Source organism: Lagenorhynchus albirostris, chromosome 2 (genome assembly GCF_949774975.1).
Source record: "Lagenorhynchus albirostris chromosome 2, mLagAlb1.1, whole genome shotgun sequence".
In the NCBI taxonomy this organism is placed as follows: domain Eukaryota; kingdom Metazoa; phylum Chordata; class Mammalia; order Artiodactyla; family Delphinidae; genus Lagenorhynchus; species Lagenorhynchus albirostris.
In genome coordinates, this window is record NC_083096.1 from 104,506,353 (window position 1) to 104,523,631 (window position 17,279).

The window sequence follows — 17,279 nt, forward strand, 5'->3', positions numbered from 1 at the left end:
CGCTTCTACTGCAGGGGGCGCAGGATGGATACCTGCCAGCGATACCCGCCTGCCATGAGGTGCGGCCATTTATTTTAAATAAATAAATAAATAAATTAATTAATTAATTAAAGATTCCTCCTCCCTTCAACTGACACTAGTTATGAAGTCTAGCTTCATTGCCTGTACATACGTGGAAAAGCACATCCGGCTACAGACAGGTCCTGCCTTCTTTTGGCCCTAGTAACAATGCTTTTGTAGGTATACACACGCACACCCATCACACCGAAAAACAAGTGTTCATTATACTCCCTGTATGTAAAAAGATGGGCTGTAGTCGAAAAGTATTCCTCATTTTGGAAGGAGGTCATGGCTTTACATAGTACTGTCTTGTACCAAGAACGCTCAATTTGACAGAATTGGCCCTTCGTTCATCTGGAAGAAGTGGAGGAAAACATGACAGCTTCCTTTCCGGTTTTTCGTCAACTAAAATACAACCCTGCAGAGCAGCGTGCGCAGCGAGGGCAAGGACCAGACGAAACGCATCCAAGCGTACCGACAGGGAAAGAAACAAAACTCCTTCAGGTAGGCGGGTTTCCACCCTCCAGGGGCAGTCGCTCACCACCCAAGTCATAGTTGTGAGAGAGACCCACCGACGACGGCGCACGCCGCGCTCTCCGCTGCGTTCGGAAACTTCGGACCCTCTGCCGGACCCGCTGCCGGACCCCAAGCGTGGAACCCCAGACACACCACGCAGGAAACTAGCGAACCCCAGATGGCCCGAGGTCAAACCGCCGCGGGAGCCGTTGGGGACGCCCCGCCCCGCCGCAGCCCCGCCCCCCGCGAAGACTCTGCGTGAAGCGACGCCGGACGCGCGGGGCCTGTTGGGGATTGTGGTCTGCGAGCGCGTCCGAGCCTGCCCACCCGGAACTACATTTCCCACAATTACCGCCAAGACGCCCATTGGTGTGAGGGACGCCATGAGAAGCTGCGGCCGTCTGGGTATCGAGCGGGCGCGCTCACGCGGGGCCTAAGGGAGCCAAGACCCGGGAGGGTGTGGAAAAGGACTGCTGGCTCCGCCCTCAGTCCCTACCCTTTGTAGGCCGGCGTTTTCCCTTCTGGGAAACGCCCCTCCGCCCCGGCCTTCACCTGGAGTTTCTTCAGGTTCCAGGTTTCCCTGCCAACCACGAGGAGTCCAGGGAGGAAAAGCGGAGCATAGACGCCTATAACCCACGCCTCCCACGCCTTTTCCAGCCCGAGATCGCCCAGGCAGGGATGGGCGACAAGATCTGGCTGCCCTTCCCGGTGGTCCTCTTGGCCTCTCAGCTGCTGCCTGGGGCGGCCGGCTTCACGCCCTCCTTAGACAGCGACTTCACTTTCACTCTTCCGGCCGGCCAGAAGGAGTGTTTCTACCAGCCCATGCCCCTGAAGGCCTCGCTGGAGATCGAGTACCAAGTAAGTGCAGAGGTTGAGCCAGCCTCCTTCCTTTAGCCTAGCTGCACGTCGTCGCCTCTCACCGGCTTAGAAACTTCCTGTGGACGACCGGGGTGCTGAAGAGGCGAGGGCTGCCCGGAAGAGGCCAGCTCCGCGCCAGCACGCGAGGCGAGGCTCTCCCCGGGGTTGGGGACCGAGAAGTTAGGCGGGACCTGGAATTGACTACCCCCACCCCTCCCCTTTCCTCCGGTCGGAAAGAGGCCAGCTCTGGTGATGTCGCTGGTTTTTCTCTTTGTTTCATAATTCACCTGTGTCTTTTCTAGCCAGTACACGCTTCAATACTGGGAATTTCACAATACAGGCCTAATACACGTTCTTCTTAATCATTGGACGAGATGATGACACTTGGCGTTAATCACCCCCACCACCCTCACTCAATTCCGGTATTGTAAATCTATACTGTCATTGCTTCAGTTAAGGATTTTTGAACTGTGACCATGTGATTATCACTAAATCCTATTTCGGAATATTTTGAAAGGGGCTATTGATGTGTTTAATGGTACATTTCCTTCTCAGTTATATACCCCTTATTTAAAAACCAAATAAGATCTAACTGTATATTAAAACTTTGTCATCTTTCTTTCAGCATTCTAAGCGTTTCTCCCATATCATTGTTTTCTTTTTAGTACCTGCGTAATATTATAGGGAATTGCCTTAATTTATGTGGTGATTCTGGTAGAGGGTAATTTCTTAGAAGAAGTCTTGTAAGCTCCAATACAGCAAATTTCGATGTTTCTAAGTAGCACTGGGGGGGAAAAAAAAAAAAAAGATGCCTTGGTGTGGTTCATCTCTCAATTTTTTTACAAGTTACCTAATTTTTAATCAGATGTTAATTTTTTATAGTTGATGTAGAGAATCTTTTTCAATAACAGGTACTGTCACATATAGAGCAAAATAAAGTTATTTAGAATTTTCCTCTGAAGGAACTTTAGAATTAGATTATTTATAGATGCATAGGATAAGCATAAAGAGTAAAGTATCTAAAGTCACACAGTTAATGAGCAACACTGAGGCAGGAACTCAGCATTTCTTGATTTCCAGTCCAGTTCAAAAGTTCATTTACTGAAGTTACCATGTGCCAGTAATGGAGAAGTAGAGACAAGGACACGGGGGAAGGGACAAACAACAGAAAGAACCCTTTTCAAGGATCTTAATATTTAAAGGTTACTGGCTCATAAACAACTAATTTCAATGAAGTATGGTTAGATGCTGTTGGAGGAGGGCTTCTTCTCTGGGGTATCAGAAAAGAATTCCTGGAGAAAATAAATTGGAATCTAGAAAGATGCTTAGGTGAAACAGGAATGCCAGGAAGAAGGGGCATTTCAGGAAAAGGATCAGAATGAATAGACAGTTCTGAAAATGCATAGTGTTAGTGTTCTAGCAGTGGGCAATATGTAGTGGACGCTAGAAGTGCTGAGTTTTCGATGGACCTTTAAGACTATAAAGTCTAGGGTGGGAGTAGAAGAAAGAGGTTGGAGAGGTCAGGAGGCTGGATCGTGGATCATGAATCTTAGCTTGTGTGCCATGCTGAGTAGCTCTGACCTTTGTCTGTATAAGGGCCATTGAAGATTAAGTAGTGTGGTAACTGTCAAAAATGTTTTACAGTGTGGAAGATGGATTTAAAGAGGGCAAAATTAGAGGTAAGGAAACCAAATGGGGTTAGAGAAATAGTCTAGATAAGAAAACAATTTTTATTGTTCAAAATTCATCAGTATTTACTGAGGTATTAGGAGAGAAATCTATTTTAAACTACTGACCTCTTATGATTGAGAGCTCCAGCTGTAGGAAAAAAATGCCTGGGCTGAAATCCTGACTCTGGCACTTACTACCTGTGTGATCTTGAGCAAGTTACTTAACCCCATACTTTTAAAATAGAGAAAATAATAGTAAGAGTTGATTTGAAACAATTAGTTAATAAGTGTTCATATACCATCCCTGACACATAGTAAATGTTCAATATATGTTAGTTTTTTTACGTTTACACTTCTAGATTTATATAGGTGGTATGGCTTAGCTTTATACTTTGCATCTTTAATCACTCAAAGGGACTATTCCCCTAAAGCATTCTGCCTAAACAATTTGTTTTGATTGAGGAAAGAAGTAAAATCATTAAATGTCTGTAGTCCTAGACAATGTTAGAAGGGTTTAAAGGGTAGAAATCATCTTCAACCCTTTGTCTGCATTTTCCAGCTCTGTGATTAATTTTCCAATAACTACAAGCTACTGGGTTTTGTCTTAGTTTTTAACATGTCAGGGAACAGACTTTCTAGACATTGCCCTTGGTTTACTGTGACATATCGAAAAATTTTAACCGTTTCACACATTTTGGGTTTAAGAGGACACTTTTAGAATAATTGACCAGCCCCACAATATATTAAGTTCTTGAAATTTTGAAGTGTCAATATATATATCTTATGAATAGATCATTCATTTAAATTTTTAAATCGTTGAGTGCTTAATTTGTGTAAGCTTTATGCTAGATACTACAGATACAATGGTGAGTAAAAATATAGTCCGTGCACTCATGCAGTCTAGTTAAGAGGATAGACATTAATCAAATTATTACACAAATAAGTGTGATATTAGAACTCTAATAAGTGCTATGAAGTGAAGTGCATAAGCTATGAGAGTGTTTAATAGAAGGACTTGATTTCACAGTGGGAATTGAGAGAAGACATCCCAGAAGAAGTGGAGTTCAGATCTGTAGAAGAATCAGGCTTACTAGGGATAAGGGGGTGGAGCAAGGTGATGGATAAAAAGAACAGCATGTGGCAATCCAAGGCTTTGAGGAAGAAGACTGAAGAACACCTTTGAGGGACTGGAAGACTATGACAGAAAGGTGAAAGTGGGACTCGTCCATCATGATCCATTGAAGTCACTGGGAAGTTTAGTTTTAGATTTATGGTATTGTTTTATTTTATATTTTAGATAGATATTTTGTATATTTTAAAATTAGATTCTGTATTTTTATTTATTTATTTATTTATTTTTGCGGTGCGTGGGCCTCTCAGTGTTGTGGCCTCTTCCGTTGCGGAGCACAGGCTCCGGACACCCAGGCTCAGCGGCCATGGCTCACGGGCCCAGCCGCTCCGCGGCACGTGGGATCCTCCCGGACCGGGGCGCGAACCCGCGTCCCCTGCAACGGCAGGCGGACTCCTAACCACTGCGCCACCAGAGAAGCCCAGCTTCTGTATTTTTAAATACCATTTTTAATGATTTCATTAAGCCTGACAGTCACTACCAATAATATCTTTTGTTTTACTGAAGTCTTTGCTTAGTTTTGTCACATTACTTACTTTTTGATTTAATGATATGGTTTTTGGTTTTTGGAGGAGAACCTTGAGTAATTCTTTCAGAACGCTTTGAGTCCTTGGATATCTGAAAATGGCTTTACCTTTTGCTTTCTCTTCAGTAAATATAATTTTTTTACTTGGAAAAATTGAAGACATGGCTCCCTTGTGTATATATGCAAGAATGCTGATGCCATCCCAGTTCTTGTTATTTTGTAGTTCTCTACTACTACTCTTTGGAAGTTTCTAGGTTCTTTTTAAATCCTTTGGAAAAGTCACTAGGATTTTTGGATCTTTTTTCATTTATCCTGCTTCACATCTATTAGACTCTTGCAGTCTAAAGATTTTTATCTTTTGGAGCAGAACTTTTTATTCTCTTATTTGATAACTTCCTCTCCATTTCCCTTGGTTCTCTCTTTTTGAAATGCTTTATTTGGTGGGTATTTGAAATCTTTAGCTCTGTCCTTCATAAAGTTCTTACCATTTCCCTCATACTTTTCATCTATACTTTTTCACCTTGTTGTGAGAATTCCTTGGCTCCTTTTAGTTCTCTGATTTTTAGTCTCCATCCATGCCCATTCTGCTGTCATTACATTTGCTAAAGCTTTATTTGGGCAATCACATTTTTGGTTTTTCTAAGAACTTTTTCATATCAGCATCTTCATTTTCTGTAGATTTTTACATTCTTGAATTTCTCTGAGGATGTATATTACATTTATCTGAGAAAACATATTTTTAAGTCTGTTTACATTATTTTTTCAGAACTTGATCCTATGAGAAAAACCAATAACATGAAAGAGAGGGCATCAGTTTCAACAAATATTTGGTGTCTCTCTAGTCTGTTTTGAGAGTTTTGAGATTGATAGATATTGGTAGCTAGATGTATTCTTTGCTCAGTGGAATATCTTCCAGAAATTCCTTACTCTTCAAATCCTTTAACAGCTTTCCTAGATTTCCAATCTATATAAATAGATTATTTATATCGTTATGTTTTCTTCATTTCATTGGGATTTAAAGAAGAAAAAAACTATGTATATTTAGCTAGCCATTTGAAACCAGTTCTGTTGATCAGTAAGTACAGCACAAGAATAGGTAATCTATCATTCCATTAAAGCCACCGAGAAAAATAAAATGGAGTTATACAAGAAAAAGAGTAGCCTCTGAAGGCAGATTGCTGAGTTCAAATTTTGACCATGCCAGTTATTTACCATATCACCTTAGGCAACCTTCTCTGTGCCTGTTTTCTGTGGGTTTTTTTTTTTGGGGGGGGGTTGTTTTGTTTTTTTAGGCTAGAATGAAAATAATAGAACCTTCCTTTTAGAGTTGTTGTGAGGAATAAATCCACATAAAGCACTTAAAACAATGTGTGGCATAAAATGTAATTGTTAGCTGCCATCATCATTATCATCATTATCATCATCATCATCATTGGGACATTTTGAGATTGTAAAGGAACAGGTACTTTCCTGTTTCCTGTACTTATTCTTTGGCCAATAAGTAAATGGCCTGCTTGGAATATATAGTTCATATTGGGAAATAATAGGTATTGCTTGAAAAAGTCAGTTGGAATCAGATCATAGAGGCCTTGAGTTCCAGGCTAAGAAGTAGCTAGTTATTATTTTATTGAGGAGGAAACAAACTCAGAAAAGTTACATAGCAAGCCCTAAATTGCCCAAGGAAAAGGGTATACCAACTGAACTACCTTCTGTGTTTCTACTCTACAGGGCCTCTGTTTTAAGAAGATTATTTCAGTAATACCCGTAAGACCTAAATTTAAGTGATGGCAACAGAAATTAGCAAGAAAGGGACAAGTTCCAAAAATGAATGGAATTGAACCAAATGGTCTTTCTGCTCCTTTTTAGCCCTAACATGAGTCTTTTCACTTTCTTACCCCTCTAGGTTTAGAAATGAAATCTTTTCATCATATGATCTACTTAATATAGCTTTTTATTTTTAGAATTTGTAAAATGTGCTCTTCTCTTCTATGCCTTCCTACAGGTTTTAGATGGAGCAGGATTAGATATTGATTTCCATCTTGCCTCTCCAAAAGGAAGAACCTTAGTTTTTGAACAAAGAAAATCAGATGGAGTTCACACGTAAGTAATCTCTTAGTTGGGTTCCTTGATCTGAATACCAGTGGGCACAGGAAAAATAGCACATTTGATACTAAATGTTAGCATTAAATGATTCCATATGAACATTTTAAACAGTCCTTGTTAGTGATCTATCTTAAACTAAAATGTCGTCCATTAATCTTATCTTTTTGTTTAGGCATTTTCTTTTGATCTTGACTAAGTTTTTGTTTTTTTTTTGTTTTTTGCTTTGGTTAATGAGTATACCATAGGTACTGCATTCAATCTATTGTGGCATTTTAAACCTGCCCTTCTGGCTAGCACAGGCTTTTTCTATTTTAACTATAAGTTACTGTTCCAGGTATATATCTTAAAGTTTCTTGAACTACTGGCTATATCATTTTTGCCCATTGTTTTCTTAAAACAACAGTACAGTAATACATCTTTGTGTTTGTGTAAATTTTTATTTTACTCGAACCTCATTCTTTTTAGATAATTAGAAGATCTGAAAGTAAAAGATCTGACCATAGGAAACCATATAGAAATAAAATACTTTTTATAACTCTGAGTTTAGAGTTTGATAAAAGCCCATATATTGTATCTCTTATATCTCATTTCTCTTTTTTCATATCTCACTGGTATTTCCTTATTTCATTCTATTATTTTACTGCAGCACTTTGTTTACTCAGTATTGTTATCGTGTTTAAACTGTGAGTATATAGGAATAAGATCAAACATAGAATGTTTAATATTTGCCGTAAACTAGACTTTGCATTTTATATGCTTCTAAATTAATCATTCCAACCCACTGTGAGAGATAGATTCTTTGATTTCCCAATTCCCATTTTACAGACAAGGAGGCTCAGGGAAATTAAGTAAGTCTGCAGGGATACACATTTATTAAGAGGAGGAGGCAGGATGAACCCAAATTCTTGCTTTCTACCATACAATGCTTAGAACATCTCTGGCACATAGCACTATGTAAGTACTAGCTATTTATAATCATTGGCCTTTGTTAACCAAAGTACCTGCCATGTAATTGATACTCAGTAAATACGGAATACATGTATGAGTGAACAAGGTGGGGAAAATGTTTCAACCATAATTTTTTAAGTGCTTTTGAAAATGGTCTTACCTATACAGAGCTCTAAAAAAAATTTGCATAAACTATTGATAAATAAAATCAGAAGTGGTAATTTAAAAAGTCAGTTAAGATTGATATACCAGAATTAACTATGCTTTCTCTTTGATAGGTGTATGAACAAGAACTAAAAATGTAGTTCACCTTTAAATTTCAGAATATAGAAAATGTATAGAATTTCTGTCAATTTTAATTTCTCTCCAATTTTCTGCTTTCATTTAGAGATAAATTAAAATTAACTGTTAGGGGAAAAAAGGTATCTTATTGCTTTCTTGCATAGAATTACCTCTCATTAAACCATTGGGAGAAAAGAAAGAGTTTATAAGAGTTCACATTTATTGAGTTCTTTTGATGTGCCAGGTCACAGTTCTAATATGCACTTTACATGTATTAATTTTTTTTTTAATTCTTCCTTCCCCACAGTCCTATGAGGTACATGATATTATTATCATCTTACCAATGAAGAAATTGAGGCATAGAGCAGTTAAGTACGTTGCTGAAGGTTACACAGCTAATGAACAGCAAAGCCAGGATTTAAGACCAGTCAGTCCAATTCACTCCTAATCACTACACCAGATTTACAAATCTACTTTCTAAAAATTAGATTTAAACAAAAATTTATCTTTAGCTATATTAACTTTTTAAAGGCAACTAAAATCTCAGTTATACCACCAAAACAGTTTTTTTCTTAAATTAAATCTTTAAAACAAATGCTATCCTTCCAGAAGTCAGGGTTAGTAAAAATGTCTCCAGACAGCGCCTTAAACTGCTCAATACCTATTTGTCCAGTACTGTCATATATAAAAGCATTTTTCTAGACCACTGAATTAATATTACCTTAACTCACACCATAACATTAATTTTGGACTACTTATGCTAATTCTTTTTCTACTTGAAAGGAAAATTTACTCTATATGCTTTTATTTGGATAATATTTTATATCATTTGTAGTAATAATATTCCTTTCTACTAAAGGTAGTCAACACAAATTTAGAAATTAATATAGGAATGACTACAAAGTAATAAACATCTTTTTTTTGTATACACATGTTGAAGCTCATACATCTGAGTCAGTGCTTCTCAATTTTTTTTCATTTTTACTCCTGTCCCCATACAACCTTTTTTAGGCATTTTTTTCCTCATCATCCGCCATGAAATTTTAACACTGAAGATATACTACATGCCCCCTTTTTTTTTTAACTCTATGTATATCTGTGCTTTATATATAAAAAGAATAGGTACAAAGCTTACCCTTTTTATCCAATTCAGGGTTAAGAATGACTAAATAAAGTTGGGTTAAATAAAATTAAGACTAAACAAAATTAAAAGTTAGATTAAAAAGTTATTAACATTAAATTTAACTTTATATTTTCTGAATAACTTTTAATATAATTTATCATACATTGTGTCCACTACACATGCAAATTAGCAATTTATACACATAATAGCAATGTAATTGAAATTTTTTAAATCATTCCAAATATTTTTCAAGAAAAGTAGAATGATTAAAAAAATTACATTAACTTCTTAAAAAGTACTTTTAGTTACCTTAGCTTTTAACTTTTGCTTGATGTGGGAAAATAACTTTAGCTACTCAGTGGTCATTGAGATATTATTGACTTTTTTCCCCAGTGTTTGGCATAATTGATGATGGGTTGAATAACCTTTGTAAAATTAAATAATAAAATATAAACTAGCTTTATTCAAATCTTCCCCCAAAAATGCAAAGATTAAGAGATAAAATGTATGAAAGCATTGTGTAAATTATGAAGGAATATACAAGTGTTGACTATTTTTATTTATGGTATATATGCTAAAATCCAATCACATCGCTGAGTAGTTATCTCTTATGCTTAAACAAAAACAGTAAGTCACAAATAGGGGGAAGAAAAACAAGATTGGCTTTGAAGATGAAGATCACACAAGGCTATAGAAAATAATGCAAGGCACCTCAAAAATTGAAGATCAAACATACACATCCACAAGGGAGCCACCGGTATCATTAAGCATGTGTAGGCCACCTCTTGCCCTGTGACTTCTAGATCAAGCAATCAACCAATCAAATGTCCTCCAATCACAGCTATTTGCTAGCATTTTGTAGCAGTGTTCCTGGACACATTGTGTGTGTCTTCCATGAGCTCATGCTGCTTGTGATATGCCCAAGACAATCCCATGAGAGAAAATTAAATACTAAGGAATAAGATGTTGTCATAGGATTTAGCTTTGGAGGGCCACGATACTATTATAGCTTTTTTTTTTTTTTTTTTTGCCCATCTTGAACCAGTTTTCACCCCTAGGGGGCAGTATCCCCTCATCGAGAATGCATAGTCTAAGTGAATAGTCACATTTGGTGGTTATACGCTTACTGTATCAGTGATGCCATTCATCAGAATACATTGGAAAGTTTTCCTCAGGTGCCCCACATCTAGGTCATATTACATAATGGTCACAACATTTTATTTTGTTTTGTTGCTTTTAATATTGTTCCCCCTGTATCCATACCAGTGTTTGCTTCAGGCTCCTTTCAAAAGTTAAATGAATCCTCAAAAGACAAAGGTTTGTCATGATTGAGGAGACTGCAAAGAATACAGACAGGCTCTGAGCAGTACTGTAGAAAGATCAATTAACTTGAGAGTCAGATATCCAAGCTTCATGTATGCCTATAACAGGCTGTGTGATCATGGGCAAGTATCTTAATCTATGTGAACCTTTTACTCACCTTGAAAAGGTCGATTATGCCTACTTTCAAATATGATGATAAGGATTAAAAGAAATAAAATGTGTCAAAGCATTATGTAAATTATGAAGAGGTATACAAGTATTGGCTATTTTTATTTATCGTATATATGCTAAAATCAAATCACATTGCTGAGTAGTTATCTCTTATGCTTAAACACAACAGTTAAGTCAGAAATAAGGGGAAGAAAAGGATGGAGATTGGCTTAAAAGATGAGACTCACATGTTGTTCAGAAGGTTGTAGGAAATAATATAAGCTGCCTCCAAATTTAAGCGACCTAGCATATTGGGGATAAGCAAAGTTCAAAATCATTTAGACCAACCTTCGTGAATAGTTACAACGAAAACTAAAACACAGGTTGAACTTTGTTTTTTGTGGCCAGCAGTAGTAAATGTCATTGGCCTGTGCAATATTTTGTTTGTTAAAGTTTCTCTCCACAAAAATATTAGAAAGCTATTTTGCTAAATTAACTCGGCCCAGGTCAATTATCTTGAATGTAAAGACAAGATCATAAGTTGTTATGAGTGGCACTTATTCAGTAAAGGTAGTGCCACTGCGAGTAAAACTCTGGTTCTTGGACACTGAACTCATCCCTAATTTTTGTAAACTATTACAAAGATGTACTTAATCCAAAGGGGCCTAGAAGAAAGCATTTAGGACAGTCCATCACTGCTTTTGAAAACAAAGCAAAATTCACTTTACAGATTAATCTCAAAGGGGGGGTTTGTAGTGATAGTTCCATATGAATTGAACTCATTATAGATTACTTTTAATAATGTATAAATATTAAGGTTCATTGTGAGGTATCATGTATCTAGGTTTTTAATCCTGTTTTCTTCCGAAAGTTAGGTCAAGCTCATTTGCCCATTTACTGAGTAAATGCCAAGCACATCTAAGTTGCAAGTACTTGAATATATATTTCCAGATTGCTGGTTTCCCAAGAAATTTTAAATTGTCTTTCAATATTAAGGAAGTCTTTCCATCAGTAACCTGTCCAATTATTATAAACCATGTTATTCCTTCTCTTTTACAGTAGTCTTTTCTTTTGATCCCAGATGGAAGTACAGATAACTGAAGACATGTCCTCTTTTTCATACAGGATAGAGACTGAAGGTGGTGACTACATGTTCTGCTTTGATAATACATTCAGCACCATTTCTGAGAAGGTGATTTTCTTTGAATTAATCCTGGATAATATGGGAGAACAGGAGCAAGAACAAGAGGACTGGAAGAAATACATTACTGGCACAGATATGTTGGATATGAAATTGGAAGACATTCTGGTCAGTATGGTTTAATAAAATAATAAAAATTACTAACATCTAGAGACCTTAGTATGGATAGGCACTGAGCTAGGCATTTTATTTGCATTATCTCACCTAATGCTTGCTTAATTCTATGAGGATTATTATCTCCATCTTTCCAATGAGGAAAATTATGGATTAGGGATATTTTGTAACGTCTCTGTCACAGAACCAGAGAGAGAGAGAACTAGAATTTGGACACAGACTCTTAACTGCAGAACTCCCTTAGAATGTTCACAAACAGAAGACTGTAATAATGATCTGCAGAACACTTGCACATATAATAAAACTGAGTAATTTGTAAACACTTAAGATGTACAGGCATTTTTTCCCACACCATAGTTTTTATAATATGAAATTTGATATTACTTAATTTGGGGAACACTGTTAGCATTACTTAGCAGAAACTAGCACTACACTTAGGAGTAAAAGCTTTTAGATTATGGCTTCTTGGCTTGAATTGCTTTATGCGCTATCTATCATAAACATGCATAATGAAACGTGCATGTATAAGAACCTACTTGCTAATAATAGTACTGCTAGTGATGGGGAGAAAGATCATTACCCTTCGGCCACAGCTAGATGTAATAAAATGATAGAATTCTCAGTGATATTTATAAATAGTGTATATACCTGTGTTATAGAACTTTCTACAGGAGAAATAATGTGATTATTCCATGTTTGAAACTATATAACCTCTAATACTCTTATAACCTGAACTTTTTTTTTATAATATATTTTGATCACTTTGAGATTTCTTAGGAAAGCAACTATCAAATTATGAGACATACTGTAGATCAGTTAGCTTAAGAAGTCAGAAAATTAAATGATCATATCATATGTGTAATTCCTTAGTGACTGAGCTCTCCGAGCCTTGGTTTCCTATTATCCTCGGGGATAATACCTCGAGTTGTTGTGAGGATAAAATGTGATATGGCATGTATATAAATGGTTTAAACAGAGTCTGGCACACAATAAATACTAGTTTTCTTACCTTCTCCATTGGTGTCACTGTGAATACAAACAAAGGATTAAGCTTAATTGGCATGAATTTTTACCATGAAAATTTTTGATCTCATCATTTCATATGTATACTAAACTTAGTTGAATTTTAGAACTAGAAGATGACTTAGTTATCATTAGTCCAGCTCCAAACTCCCTTTCCCCTTTCATTCCATTTTATAAGTAAGGAACTGGCTTAAAATGGAAATGATGTATCCATAGTTTCACAACTAGTCCAGTCTTCTTCCCACTCATTTTTTAAATCTCAATCATATTAATATATTCTCCCATTTTAAATTTATATTGCCAACAAGAGCAAACTAGAAGTAGTTGTAAATTTTGTTAGTACTTCACTGCATTCTCAAGAGATTGGCTTCATTCACAATTAAACAAAATGACCAGAAAGTTCAGATTTAAATATGGCTTAAAATACTTGGTCTTTTTTGAAAAAAAATAAAATGTCTTTCAGGAGATTTTTCGTTTACTCCCCCCACCCCAAAATTTGTATCACAACAGCAAACTTGAATAAATAATTTTATACTTGACTATCATCGTCATGATATTGAAAAGAACTATGGATGGTCTTTTTATTTGGGGATCTGAATCCCATATTCTTCTGGAAAATATACCATTGCTTTACAAATGTGCCCATATGATAACTATTATATTTTGTAGTTTTGTAGGTTTAGCAGAGCAGTCTGCAATTTTGAGTATTTTTTTTTTTGCATTTAAATGAGGATTTTAAGCAAGGTGACTATCCAGGAAAATCTGTTCCTAGTATTTTCTTATTTTTGCCATCAATACTTTTTGAATTTCGAATCTCAACTTTACTTTATATTCATGTAAACCTTTTATAGTTTTTAAATCACTTCTTACCAGGACCCTACTATAAAAAGTTTTTTCAGAAGATGTGCAACTTAGAATGCATCTTGATAAGCTTGTTTTATAAATGAGATCTTGGAACATTTTTGTATTAAAAACAGATTATATTTTTTATGGTTGTTAGGGCTAAGAAGATAATGTATATAAAATTACTGGCACTATAGCACTCAAATGTATTTTCACATTATTTTCAATTCACAGTAGCTTTGTTCATTTTTAAAATAACTAATTATAAACAATAATTTAAATACATCATGAGAACTATTACATAAACTTTATATAATGAAGATCTTTAGGTAATCTAAGTAGTACCCACCCCTTAATTAAAATTGTGTTTGGATATTAAACTAGTAAGAGTACTGTGAAGCACATTTTTAAATTAACTTAAAATTACTGAGCATTCTTTCACAATAAATTTTTTTTTTTTTATCTCCAGGAGTCCATCAACAGTATCAAGTCCAGACTAAGCAAAAGTGGTCATATCCAAACTCTGCTTAGAGCATTTGAAGCTCGTGATCGAAACATACAAGAAAGCAACTTTGATAGAGTAAATTTCTGGTCTATGGTTAATTTAGTGGTAATGGTGGTAGTGTCAGCCATTCAAGTATATATGCTTAAGAGTCTATTTGAAGATAAGAGGAAAAGTAGAACTTAAAACTCCGAAGTAGAGTACTTAACATTCAAAAAAAGGGGCAGAAAAATGCAATAAACTGTTACAGTCAAGACCATTAATAGTTGCTTGCAAAACGTTTTCAGGCATTACCGTAAGTGTGAAATAAATATTAATTTTAACGTGAAAGGAAAGGCTTCACTTTCATCTGTGCAAGTAATCTTATTGTTCCAGTTGTACTTAAGTGTATAACAAGTATTTTGCAGGTATAAATGAATGAAGCCATATTAATAACGGCAGTTTCCTACATTTGAAAAAATTTTGCAAATGTCATAGGTGATTTAAATAAATGAACTTTGGGCCTAAATGTAACACTGAACTATGTTTTTAAAAGATTGTTACCCAGAAGTTTCTTTGTAAATGTGGCAATTACAAATTAACTGTAGAAGTTTTTCAATATATTAAGTTATAAATCATCTGAGAATTACCTAATCATGGATATCTTTAGAAGACAAAGACTCAACTTTTCTCTTTTTACATATGTATCTCCTAAATGTAAATAGAAACATAGCTGTGAAAAACAGATATGTGGGATTTTTATAACCAAATATATTTCATTTTAATAGCAAATAGTTTTATATACCTAGCTTACATTCCCAAAAGCTGACATTTTGAATAATTCTTAAAAATGCTAAGTCATACTTATTAAAATTAGGACAGATTTTCTCTTTGAAGAATAAAGATTGCTCCCAGTCTCTATAGGAATACATTCTGTCTAATCCTTAACCAAAATATAGATTTTAAAATTAAATGTGAGGGAAAATCATTTTATTTTTATATTATCAACAGTGTTATGTTAGTTTTAACGTGTTTACTGACTTGGATAATACATTAATACCAGCAGTTGTGAAGGAAATATTGCTAAAAGGATCTGGACCTAATGTAAGTAAATATCACTTTTGTGTTCTCAAAATCAGTAAGAAAAGAATAAACTCAATATAAAAGAATTTAGAGAATATCCTTTCAAAATAAAGTTCACTTAAACTATAAATAAAGTATTTGGAATCTGATTGGCTCATAATGACTCAATCCTAGTATAAATTATGAGATTAATTTCCAGTTAACTGGAAGAAACTGGGTTTTATTTTTTTACAATTGTTTTATTCTGTTTTGAATTATCATTTATAAGTATTCAGGTACATTTTATAAAACATAAGCCCTACTGGGTATAAATTTTATTTTTATTACAACTTTATTACAACTTTCATAAAGTGACCTTTCTGATCACTTTATTTGACATTCAGATAAGGATTAGAAACCCACAGAAGTTTAAAAACTCAATATGTGAATAACCCTATAGTCTCTGCCATCCTGTCTTACTCAAGTACTAATAATTTAATGAATTAAATAGAATTTTTAGGTTATACCCGTTTGTAATATTGTTTATGACATATACAAGTTAGAAACAATCAACTTATAAACTTGAGTGTAGAACAACCTCTGTGGGTTAGTACTGCTGGAATTCTTAATAAGCAATAATGATATCCAGAGAGAATGCTTTCATCTATAATTTACACTCAAGAGTGGTACAAAAAGATATTTCCCTCCTTCTTATATATTTCCCTCTATTCTTCTTCAGAAAAGAAGTTTAGATTTCCCAACTCTGAAGCTTTTTAAAAATGAGATAAGGTATTATTACCTTAATTGGTCAAGAAAATGCTCCTAAGTGTCCAGGAGTAGCCCCTATAACACATGCAAAACAAGGGCCAATAAGATTTTTGCTTATGAAGAGCCCTCCTTTTTCCCCTTCTGATACACTCATAATAAGAAGCAAACTTAAAGTACTATAGCTAATAAAACAGTACAGATATAAACTACTGCATCTTTTCTATAAAACTGTGATTAAGAATTCTACCTCTTACGTATAGCTGGTTACTGTACTGTACTGATTCTTTACCTAACAATAAATTTGTTACATCACCTTCTACATATGATTTGTGTCACTGATTTTAAACCATTGATTCAGTAACTTACTGTATAATAATGGCCTTATTTAGAAAACAAAGAATTTAAGAATATTGAGGACAATTTTATTTTTATAGACAAAGTGAAAAGAAGAGATTATTTAAGAAGCATGTTACCTGTATTAACCAAAAAGTAAAATCTGTAAGCACATTTGTACTAAATTCTTTAATATTTCTAAAGGAATATTGTTTATCTGCCTCATATGGTTTTTTTAATGTCAGTATTGTTTTGACATTAAAATTATGCTAAAACTGAGTAAGCTATTTATCACTTAACAGCTTATTTTGTCTTCAGTTTTTAATCATATAAACTTTTAAAATACTACAATATTTAACTGAGGCCTAGAGTTTCACTATGATTTGCATTTGGATCATTAATGATTGCTATTCTTTCATGTGAATGTCAAGATATAGAGGATAAGTGGTTGAAATAGCACTGAAATGATAAACTGAAATGTAATTTTATGCTATGTATGTTTATCCTTCTTAAGCATTATTATGTCCTAAAATTGACAATAATTGAGTACCTATAATTCTGTGCCTTCCCAAAGAAAATTCTTTATCTGAAAATTTCAAAGATATTGGTTCAGCATGTAATGGTTTTTCAATTGAAGTGTAATAATGCACAATCAGTGTTGCTCAAATTGCTTTATAATTATGAACAGACACAGCCGTATTAAATAAGCATTGAATACTGTGCTGAGTATATATAATAAAAATTACAATCAAAGAATGTCTTATTT

The 17,279-nt window shown here is 35.0% G+C and overlaps 2 protein-coding genes across 2 annotated transcripts in view; one reads left to right on the forward strand and one right to left on the reverse strand.

The window, feature by feature from the left end:
• The window catches only part of CCDC18 (coiled-coil domain containing 18), a 140,912-nt gene extending 139,482 nt beyond the window's left edge, over positions 1–1,430 (reverse strand). The window contains exon 1 of the mRNA XM_060139563.1: positions 1,129–1,430. The gene's annotated coding sequence lies outside the window, so the exon portion shown is untranslated. The remainder of the gene's footprint in view (positions 1–1,128) is intronic.
• TMED5 (transmembrane p24 trafficking protein 5) lies at positions 1,005–17,279 on the forward strand. Its single transcript, XM_060139564.1, has 4 exons — positions 1,005–1,434; positions 6,762–6,859; positions 11,814–11,997; positions 14,339–17,279. The coding sequence occupies exons 1-4, from the start codon at positions 1,255–1,257 to the stop codon at positions 14,555–14,557; spliced, it is 681 nt and encodes a 226-aa protein (XP_059995547.1). The 5' UTR covers positions 1,005–1,254; the 3' UTR covers positions 14,558–17,279.

Coding starts and splice junctions, on each gene's coding strand:
- TMED5 (XM_060139564.1), top strand. CDS start 1,255: ATGGGCGACAAGATCTGGCTGCCCTTCCCGGTGGTCCTCTTGGCCTCT. Junction 1,435..6,761: donor CGCTGGAGATCGAGTACCAA/GTAAGTGCAGAG, acceptor GCCTTCCTACAG/GTTTTAGATGGAGCAGGATT. Junction 6,860..11,813: donor AAATCAGATGGAGTTCACAC/GTAAGTAATCTC, acceptor TTTTTCATACAG/GATAGAGACTGAAGGTGGTG.